The sequence below is a fragment of the Melospiza melodia genome, chromosome 27, assembly GCF_035770615.1.
Source record: "Melospiza melodia melodia isolate bMelMel2 chromosome 27, bMelMel2.pri, whole genome shotgun sequence".
Lineage (NCBI taxonomy): Eukaryota > Metazoa > Chordata > Aves > Passeriformes > Passerellidae > Melospiza > Melospiza melodia.
In genome coordinates, this window is record NC_086220.1 from 10261962 (window position 1) to 10272155 (window position 10194).

Here is a 10194-nt window from a genome sequence, read left to right on the forward strand (position 1 = left end):
TCCCACTTAATTTCCAAAACCTCTTTCTTGCCCCCCAGTGCAGTGGAACAAAGATGTTGAGAGCATTTGGAGTTTATTTGGAGAGAGCTGAGACTTTTAGGAAGCCACTTTAGACTTGCTGTAGCTCTAGGTGTGTGTCAGAGTGGATTAGGTGCTGCATCAGATTTTGTTTTGTTTTAGCTCACGTGGTGTTTGGGAAGGAAGGGCCTGGCTCTGCCTTCTGGGCTGAGCTCCTGCTTCAGCAGGAGGAATTTGCAGGGCTCTTACCCAAACTCTGCACGTTTGGGTCCTGCTCTGGGAGGACCTTGCTGCATTTCCAGCTCAAACCCTTCTCTGGGTGCTCCAGCTCCCACACTGGGAACGTGCAGGGCAGCACTGCAGCCTGGCTGGTGGCTCTGATGCTTTCTGCTGAATCACTCAGCTGTCCCTGCTCCTCTTTCACTTTCCTTTTCGTCCTCCCAGGGCCTGGGGGTGTGGGGCAGACAGAAATTGCTCTGTCAGCCCAGCTCCAGGCTGAGGAGCCCTAGGGCAGTGTGGATGCTGCTCTTCCAGGGCCCCACACAGTCCTGTCCCCAGGGAATCGCCTGGATGAGAATAAATTCCCTGTTTGGGAACCTGTGGACAACAGGGGGACGTTTTGAAGCCATTTCATCATTTGGTTGAAGGGCTCTGCTGTCCCACAGACGTGGTTTGCTCTCCTTGCAGACCTCACAACCTGTTGGCATTGGCTCGCTCTTCATTTCAGCCTGTTCTGCCCAATTAACTCCTGCAGAACTTTGGGAATGGTGAAGGTTGCACTGTGCTGCTCTCCATTAACCCTTCCTGGGGCTGCAGAGGTGGAGCTGCTGGTGCCAGAGCTCGTCCATGTCCATCACACCCTCAGCAGCCAGCAGTGCCCCAGAGATGGTGGCCAGAGGGAACTGGGAGCTCCCTCATGGGCACTGGGAGTTTCCTCTGGCAGAGTCCCCGGGGAGGCACCTTAGGTTGGAATTCCCAGAGCGTGGAGCTGGCCCTGCTCCAGCTCCGGGTGAGTTTGTGAGTGGGAGGGACAGCGGGAGCTGGGGACAAACACCAAACGGCAGCAGGCAGGGAATGTCTGGGGAATATCTCGGGGAATATCTCGGGGAATGTCTCAGGGACTCCTCCAGAGCCAGTCCCGGGGGATTCAGCAGGGCTGGGCTGCCAGGGAGGGGCTGTGAGTGAAGGAGCTCCTGCTGCCCTTCCTCCTGCAGCCCTCCCGGCCGAGGGAGTCGAAGAGCACAGGACAGGGTGCCAGGAAGGTGGGGTGTAAACAAACATGGCCTGGACGTGACCTCGGAGGATTTTAATGAATAGCTGAAATGACTCATCAGCCGGCAGGGCTGAGGCTGAGGGATATCGGGTGCTGGGGACGGAACTAATGGAAACATTAATTAAGAGTTCAGCTCTTGCCAGCTGCGAGGAGCGGCTGAACCTGAGCTGATGCTGTCACAGCGATCCCGGGCCAGGGGAGAGCTGCAGCACAGCTGGATTGCTGGGTTGCACAGGGGGGTTTGGTCAAGGCTCAGTGGAGCAGAAAGCTGGGGCTTGCAGGGAACCTGCTGGACGGGTTTTGTGCGCATTCCCTGTTCCAGGAATCCTTGGGAGTGGTGCTTCACTGGTGAATTCACTGCTCTGGGAGGGCAGAGCAGGCAGAGGAGCCTCCTTCAGCTGTGGTTTCCATGGCTGGGGAGGTCCTGGGGCTCCCAGGACAGCGTTCCAGCCCTCCATCCTGGCTGGGGGATGTGAAGGTGACAGGCACATCAGGGGTTGTTGTCACTTGGCAGAAGCCCCACGTTCCTGCCACGTGGTGCCCTCCAGAGCATCAGCTCTGGCAGGATAACGTGGGAAGCACCACACAGGGCCATGGTGTGGAAAAGGGAACGGGGTTAAGATGAGCAGAGACACAACCTGTCAGCTTTGGGTTCTTCTGGGGAGCCTGGCCCAGCCTGTCCTTGAACTGCTGAGCTCCTCGTGCTTTCTTGGCCATATTTCACCTGTCTCTTCCTCAAAGGACTCTGGGAGGTTCAGGGTTGCATCCTTAGGGTACAAGGCTGCTCACCCCATGTTCCTCCTCTTGCAGCGGGTTCAGGCTCCATGCAGGGCCCTCAGACACCTCAGTCCACCAGCAGCTCCATGGCAGAAGGAGGGGACTTGAAGCCACCAACTCCAGCCTCGACGCCTCACAGTCAGATGCCGCCTTTGCCAGGCATCAGGTATGGCACCGCTGCTGGGGTGACACCTCTGGGTCATTGCTGCAGATGTTGGGGCCTTGGGTGTCTCTTTTGGTGGGACTCCACAGCTTGGCTCCTTCCCTCATGGCTGACAGCAACATCGTGTGTGAAGGTTATTTAATCTTGGAGTTGGGTCTGAGGACAGCATTGTGGAGGGACAGTTCCTCTTAGCTCTGGCCCTTGGAGGGGATGGCAGCACCTGAGAGGGAGCATGTGAGGAAGAGTATCCTGAGGACTGTCATGGACCTCTGTAATGTGGTGTTTGTGGGACTTTTTTGGAGCAGGAGTAACTCGGTGGGCCTTCAGGATGCCTTTGCAGACGGCAGTGATCCCACGTTCCAGAAACGGAACTCCATGACTCCAAATCCAGGGTACCAGCCCAGCATGAATACCTCTGACATGATGGGTCGCATGTCTTACGAGCCAAATAAAGATCCCTACAGCAGTATGAGGAAAGGTGAGGGATCATCCTCTCCTGGAGCCCCCATCCCTGCCTGGCTGGGTGCTGGAAACGCTGCAGGACACCCCTGCTCGCCCTTCCTGCCCAGAGCCTCGGGTGTCTTTCCCTAAGGGTGTGTTCAGTGGTTCTTTTCTCTTGCAGCTCCAGGAAGCGACCCCTTCATGTCCTCAGGGCAGGGCCCCAACAGTGGCATGGGTGACCCTTACAACCGCGCCGCCGGCCCCGGCATGGGCAACATGGCCATGGGCCAGCGGCAGCACTACTCCTACGGAGCCCCCTACGACAGAGTCAGGTGGGTGCTGCCCTCCCTGCCCTGCCCTGCCCTGCCCTGCCCAGCCCTGTCCTCCCCGGGGCACCTCTGCCCACTGCCATGGCTGTGCTGAGCAGCCTGTGCCACACAGGCTCCTGAGTGCCCATGGGGCTCTCTCTGTCCCTTTGCCCGGTCCTGAGTGCCCATGGGGCTCTCTCTGTCCCTTTGCCTGGCCCTGAGTGCCCGTGGGGCTCTCTCTGTCCCTTTGCCTGGCCCTGAGTGCCCGTGGGGCTCTCTCTCTGTTTCCCTGGCCCTGAGTGCCCGTGGGGCTCTCTCTGTCCCTTTGCCCGGTCCTGAGTGCCCGTGGGGCTCTCTCTCTGTTTCCCTGGGTCCTGAGTGCCCCTGGGGCTCTCTCTGTCCCTTTGCCTGGCCGTGAGTGCCCATGGGGCTCTCTCTGTCCCTTTGCCCAGTCCTGAGTGCCCGTGGGGCTCTCTCTGTCTCTCCCCACAGGACGGAGCCGGGGCTGGGGCCCGAGGGCAGCCTGGGCACTGGCACCCCCCAGCCCAGCATCCTGCCCGCCGCGCCCGACTCGGGCATGTACTCGCCCAGCCGCTACCCCCAGCAGCAGCAGCAGCAGCAAAGGTCTGTGCCAGGGGCTGCTGTCCCCAGCCAGGGCTGCCAGCCCGTGACAGGGACACTGACACATCTCTCTCTTCTCCAGACATGATTCCTATGGCAATCAATTCTCCACTCAAGGCACATCCTCGGGCAGCCCCTTCCCCAGCCAGCAAACCACCATGTATCAGCAGCAGCAGCAGGTGGGTGATCCAGGGATCCCAGCTGGCTCAGCTGGGAGTTTTACCTGTGCTCTTTGTGAAGAGGGGAAGATGGAAACTCTCAGGGCTGTGCGTTTGCTTTATGAATGTGAGGAATTGGGTACCTCATCACAGAATCACACAGTGGCTTGGGTAAAGGGACCTTAAAGCCCATCCAGGGCCACCCCCTGCCATGGGCAGGGACAACTTCCCAGGGAGCTCCAAGCCCTGTCCAACCTGATTTTGAAAACCATTGTAAAAGTTTTAATTGACATTCCCAGTGCCGTGTTAACAAAACAGTGTTCTGAGAATGGAGGTTGTGTGGTTTGCATGCTCTGGTCAGGTAGCAGAAGGTCAGGGAGCTTTATTGGATTTCTCTGTCCCTCTGGAGCTTTGTGAATCCCATCCTGTTTTTGTAACACTTTTGGTCCAAGTGATGACTTTCTTTGGAGCAAGTCCTGGATTATTCAGGAGAGCTGTTTCAGGTGGATTGTTCTGCACAAACCAGGGGATTGTTTTGGTCCTTCCCTTTCCCATCCTGCAGCCAGAGGCTTCAGACTCCATGGCCCTGCTGCCTCCTCCTCCTCCTTGCTGTTCCCAAACCCATCAGGTTTGTTTCAGGACAGTTTGAATGAACGTGGATCCCTTCCCATAATCTTCACATACGACTTGCTCTTTGTATCCGTGCCAGGACCCATAATGTTTTCCTGATAATTTTAAGTCCTATGGTTTAGGAGAGTATAGAGAGGGCACTCACTGAGCTGTGCTAAGAATAATTCCAACTGCTCTGCAGTTTGGCCCTGCAACCAGAGCCACGGGGCTCGGAGCCAAGAGTTCGAGTTACTCTGGAACTTGTCATCTTTGAAGCCCTAGAGCTCCATCTGAAGCCAGTTACGACCGTGGAGTGTCTGAATAGCCTCCACAGCAGCTACAGCTCAGACCTTGGAGGCAAGAGAGAGCCTGGATTTTAATTTGGGCAGCAGTTGGCTGTTTTCTCCGTTTGCACTTTAAAGAATTAGGGGTGAGAAGCCTTCTTGCTCCTTTCAGCAAAGTGTTTTGAAATCCACAGGAAAGGAAGAAGCAGGAAGTACAACAGTTTTTAATGCATTTTGTCTGATACTTGAGCAGAAACCTGGGAAATGAGAGAAATAGGGTCTGATAAAATTCCTGGATGTGGAAGGCAGCAAGTGCCAATGTCTGGTCTGGTTTGTGGTGAATGCAGAGTAGAGCTGAGCCTTTTCTGCAGGAAAGTCCTTTCTGTGGGCAGACTCCTGCCCCCGAGGCATCCTTGTGGAATCCACAGGGAACCTCCCCAGGCAGCCACAAGGAATTGGCCGTGGCTTGTGAAATGGAACAAGTGATCCAACTTTCACATTGGGTACGGCCAGCAAGGAGACAGAGCCTCTCCCAGGCCATGCCGTGGGGCAGATCCTCTGGCTCTGGGGACTCTGCCCAGAGGTTTGGCTTTTTGTTTCGTGGAATCGGTGAGGGTGGAAAAGACCTCTGGGATCCATGAGTCCAAGGTGTGACCGATCACCAGCACATCACCCAGGGCAGAGCACTGAGAGCCACACTGAGGTGTTTCTTGGAGAGCTCCAGGGATGGTGATTGCACCACCTCCCTGTGCAGCCCCTTGCAGAGAAACAGTCCCAACTTCCCACTCACCCGACCTCGTCTGTGCCTTTCTGTCCCCGCAGAACTACAAGCGGCCGATGGACGGCAGCTACGGGCTGCCCGCCAAGCGGCACGAGGGCGAGCTCTACAACGTTCCCTACAGCTCGGGGCAGGGCCAGCCGCAGCAGCAGCTGCCCCCGGCGCAGCCGCAGCAGCCCAGCCAGCAGCCGCCGGCGCAGCCCTCGCCGCAGCAGGACCTGTACAACCAGTACGGCAGCACGTACCCGGCCGAGCGCCGCCCCGGCCAGAGCCAGTTCCCCTTCCAGTTCGGCAGGGAGCGCGTCTCGGCCGCCCCCGGCTCCGGCGCCCAGCAGAACATCCCCCCCCAGATGATGGGGGGCCCCATCCAGCCGGCGCCCGAGGGTCCCCAGCAAGGGGCCCTGTGGCAGGGCAGGAACGAGCTGGGCTACGGCAGCTACCCCAACCGGCAGAGCTCGGGCGCGGCGCCGCAGGGCCCCGCCTACCACGGGGTGGCTCGAACGGATGAAATCCTGCATTCAGACCAGAGGGTCAACCACGAGGGACCATGGCCTTCCCACGGGAACAGGCAACCTCCCTACGGCCCCTCCGCCCCCGTGCCCCCCATGACCAGGCCCCCCCAGTCCAACTACCAGACCCCCCCCAGCATGCAGAATCACATTCCTCAGGTATCCAGCCCAGCACCTCTGCCCAGACCTCTGGAGAACCGCACTTCTCCCAGTAAATCCCCGTTCCTGCACTCGGGGATGAAGATGCAGAAGGCGGGGCCGCCCGTGCCTGCCTCGCACATCACACCAGCAGCTGTGCAGCCCCCCATGATCCGACGGGACATCACCTTCCCGCCCGGCTCCGTGGAGGCCACGCAACCCGTGCTGAAGCAGAGGAGGCGGCTGACGGCAAAAGATATCGGTAAGAGGAACCTCCTGCCCTCCTGCTGGAGCCTTCTGAGGGATTGGTGCTGCCTTGGCCCTTCAGTACAGAGGGGCTCTGCTGGCTTTGAAAAAAAAAAGGCATTTTTACAGGTTAATTGTGTCCTGAGCCCTTATTCTGGCATTGCCTGTGGGCAGGTTGGTGGTAGATGTCTACTGTCATCTTAACCAGGCTCTGCTCTTCACAGGTTCAAATTAGTATCAAGTGTCTCCTTTTTGTTTTGAAACTCCAGGAGCTGGAAGTGTCATGTGTTTATGTTACAGGAACTCCTGAAGCCTGGAGAGTGATGATGTCTCTGAAGTCGGGGTTGCTGGCTGAAAGTACGTGGGCCTTAGATACCATAAACATCCTGCTCTATGATGACAACAGCATAATGACCTTCAACCTCAGCCAGGTGGGTGCAGATGCTCTCTGGGACAGGTCTTTGAAGTGCTGATGCTGCAGGGGTTTCTGTCAGCCAGGTGTCAATGAGCAGCTCATGCAGCCTCTGTACCTGGAGCGTGGGGTGTGAGCAGCTGTGAGTGGTCACTCCCTGGCCTGAGTGATCTGTGTGTGCGCAAAGGCCTTCCCTGGGAGTTGTTTTCTGATCGCTGTTCCTTCCTGCCCCCATGTAGCTGCCAGGCTTGCTGGAACTCCTGGTGGAATATTTCCGGCGCTGCCTGATTGAGATCTTTGGAATCCTGAAGGAATACGAGGTAGGAGACCCAGGGCAAAGAACACTATTAGATCCAGAAAGGTTCTGCAAATCTTCAGCTTCCTCCCCTGAAGAAGGGGAGGAGGACGACGAGCCACGGAGCCTGAACTGTGAGGAGGAAGAGGAGGATGAGGAAGAGGAGGAGGCCGCGTTTTCGAGCAAGGACAAAGTACCTCTGGAGAGCAGCGAGGAGAAGCTAGTGAGTAAATTTGACAAGCTTCCAGTGAAGGTGGTGCAGAAGAACGACCCCTTTGTGGTGGATTACTCAGACAAGCTGGGCCGGGTGCAGGAGTTCGACAGCGGGCTCCTGCACTGGCGCATCGGCGGCGGGGACACCACCGAGCACATCCAGACACACTTCGAGAGCAAGACCGAGCTGCCCTTGCCTCACAAACGAGCTTCCTGCTCCTCTGCCCTGAGGAAACGTTCAGCAGCCGAGAGCAATCCGAGCCCCAGGGAAGGGGAGGCTCCCGCGCCCGACGGCTCCGCGGAGAAGAGGATAACTGCCACCATGGACGACATGCTCTCGGCACGCCCGGGCTCCCTGGCAGGCGAGGAGGAGGAGGGCAAAGCCTCGGAAACGGCCAAGGAGAGCAGCAAGTTTCCCTTTGTCATCAGTCCAGCTCAGAGCCACAGAAATATAAAAATCCTGGAGGATGAGCCCCACAGTAAGGACGAGACGCCGCTCTGCACCCTCCTGGACTGGCAGGACTCTCTGGCCAAGCGCTGCATCTGCGTCTCCAACATCATCAGGAGTTTATCGTTTGTGCCAGGCAATGACTTTGAAATGTCCAAACACCCTGGGCTGCTGCTGATTCTAGGGAAACTGATCCTCCTTCACCACAAGCATCCAGAACGCAAACAGGCGCCCCTGACCTACGAGAAGGAGGAGGAGCAGGACCAAGGGGTGAGCTGCAACAAGGTGGAGTGGTGGTGGGACTGTTTGGAGATGCTGCGTGAAAACACACTGGTCACGTTGGCCAACATTTCTGGGCAGCTGGACCTCTCCCCTTACCCGGAAAGCATCTGTTTGCCTATCCTGGATGGACTCCTCCACTGGGCAGTGTGTCCCTCAGCAGAGGCCCAGGATCCCTTTCCGACACTGGGACCCAACGCTGTCCTCTCCCCTCAGAGACTGGTTTTGGAAACACTCAGCAAGCTCAGCATCCAGGACAACAACGTGGATCTGATCCTGGCCACGCCGCCCTTCAGCCGCCTGGAGAAGCTGTACAGCACCATGGTGCGGTTCCTCAGTGACAGAAAGAACCCGGTGTGCCGGGAGATGGCCGTGGTGCTGCTGGCCAACCTGGCCCAGGGGGACAGCCTGGCCGCCAGAGCCATCGCCGTGCAGAAGGGCAGCATCGGCAACCTGCTGGGCTTCCTGGAGGACAGCCTGGCCGCCACGCAGTTCCAGCAGAGCCAGGCGGGGCTGATGCACATGCAGAGCCCGCCCTTCGAGGCCACCAGCGTGGACATGATGCGCCGCGCCGCCCGCGCGCTGCTGGCCCTGGCCAAGGTGGACGAGAACCACTCGGAGTTCACCTTGTACGAGTCGCGGCTCTTGGACATCTCCGTGTCGCCTTTGATGAACTCTTTGGTTTCACAAGTTATTTGTGATGTACTGTTTTTAATTGGCCAGTCATGACAGCTGTGGGATCCGAGCCCCCGTGTGCGTGTGCGTGAGTGGAGAACTTAGAAACTGACTGTTGCCCTTTATTTATGCAAAACCACCTCAGAATCCACTGTCTGCCCTGCGCTGTCCTGCTTCTCCCTCGGGGAAGGATCTCCCCGGCCCCTCTCCCCCTCCCTGCCCCTCAGATTTGTCCCCAATCCCTTATTAAAGGAGACAAAGTTCTGTCTACATAGAAGACTTTTTTTATTTTAACCAAAGTTACTGTCGTTTACAGTGAGTTTGGGGAAAGACGACTTGCCGTGTTATCCCATTGACAGGCACCACTTTCATAACTGTTTTTAATGGTAAACTCTGAAGGACAAAAAGTGACTGCTGAACTCTGTGTGGTTTATCGTTGTACATTCACAATCTTGCAGGAACCAAGAAGTTACCAGTTGTGAACAGACCTTGTCCAAGGGAGGCCTGTGCAGTAGCGTGTAGAACTCCATGTACTGTACACCTTAAACTGTAAACATACTGTAATAATGTCTCACATGGATAAAAAAAAAAAGAAAAAAACGCTGGATCAGCAGCAAGCTGTAGTTTTTAAAAATGTTTTTAGTTAATGTTGAGGAGAAAAAAAGGCTTTTCCCCCAAAGTATAATGTGTGAACCTACAACACCCTGACCTCTTTCTCTCTTCCTCCTTGATTGTATGAATAACCCTGAGATCACCTCTTAGAACTGGTTTTAACCTTTAGCTGCAGCCCAGCGCTGCCACGTGTGTATATATATATGACGTTGTACATTGCACATACCCTGAGACTCCTGCAGTTTTGTCCCCTCCCACCCTTTATAGTATGACGAGTTAACGAGTTGATGACCTGCAAAAGCGAGACACAATTATTTAATCTCTTGCCAGACATCCCTCCCTGGAGGATGCTGTACAGGTCTCTGTGTATAAAGTCATTGCTGTCTCAGCAGCCAATCAACTTATAGTTTATTTTTTTCCTGTTTTTGTTTTCTTTCTAATCGAGGTGTGAAAAAGTTCTAGGTTCAGTTGAAGTTCCTGATGAAGAAACACAATTGAGATTTTTCAGTGATGAATTCTGCATATTTGTATTTCAGACGATGTAGCTAAAAACTTGATGTAAATTCCTCCCTTTTTTCCTTTTTTGGCTTAATGAATATCATTTATTCAGTATGAAATCTTTATACTATATGTTCCACGTGTTAAGAATAAATGTACATTAAATCTTGGTAAGATGTTTGTAAGGGTTTTTTTTATTGGCAGGACAGGGAGGGCAGCTCAGTGCTGGTGATGCCCGAGGCCTGCCCTGCTCTGATGCTGCTCGCTCTGACTTCGCTTTCCCTGCTGGAATTTTTCCTTAGGAGCTGCCCAGGCTCGGGATTTGCAGCGTGAGGTGAAGCTGTGGCTGCCAGGGAGGGAAGGGAGGCAGCTCCCTCCCAGCTCTGTAAAATGGAAAATTTTCCTTCCCCTCGCATTTTTCACATTTTCTTGGGAGCGT

General features: G+C 55.7%; 1 protein-coding gene across 2 annotated transcripts in view; it reads left to right on the forward strand.

The window, feature by feature from the left end:
- The window catches only part of ARID1A (AT-rich interaction domain 1A), a 53171-nt gene extending 43242 nt beyond the window's left edge, over positions 1 to 9929 (forward strand). For both annotated transcript variants that reach the window (XM_063177650.1, XM_063177651.1), the window contains exons 13-20: positions 2102 to 2234; positions 2537 to 2709; positions 2854 to 3004; positions 3473 to 3604; positions 3684 to 3780; positions 5475 to 6339; positions 6624 to 6754; positions 6975 to 9929. In XM_063177650.1, the coding sequence (XP_063033720.1) occupies positions 2102 to 2234; positions 2537 to 2709; positions 2854 to 3004; positions 3473 to 3604; positions 3684 to 3780; positions 5475 to 6339; positions 6624 to 6754; positions 6975 to 8699 (3407 nt within the window). In that variant the 3' untranslated portion in view covers positions 8700 to 9929. The remainder of the gene's footprint in view (positions 1 to 2101; positions 2235 to 2536; positions 2710 to 2853; positions 3005 to 3472; positions 3605 to 3683; positions 3781 to 5474; positions 6340 to 6623; positions 6755 to 6974) is intronic.
- The last annotated feature ends 265 nt before the right edge of the window (positions 9930 to 10194 follow it).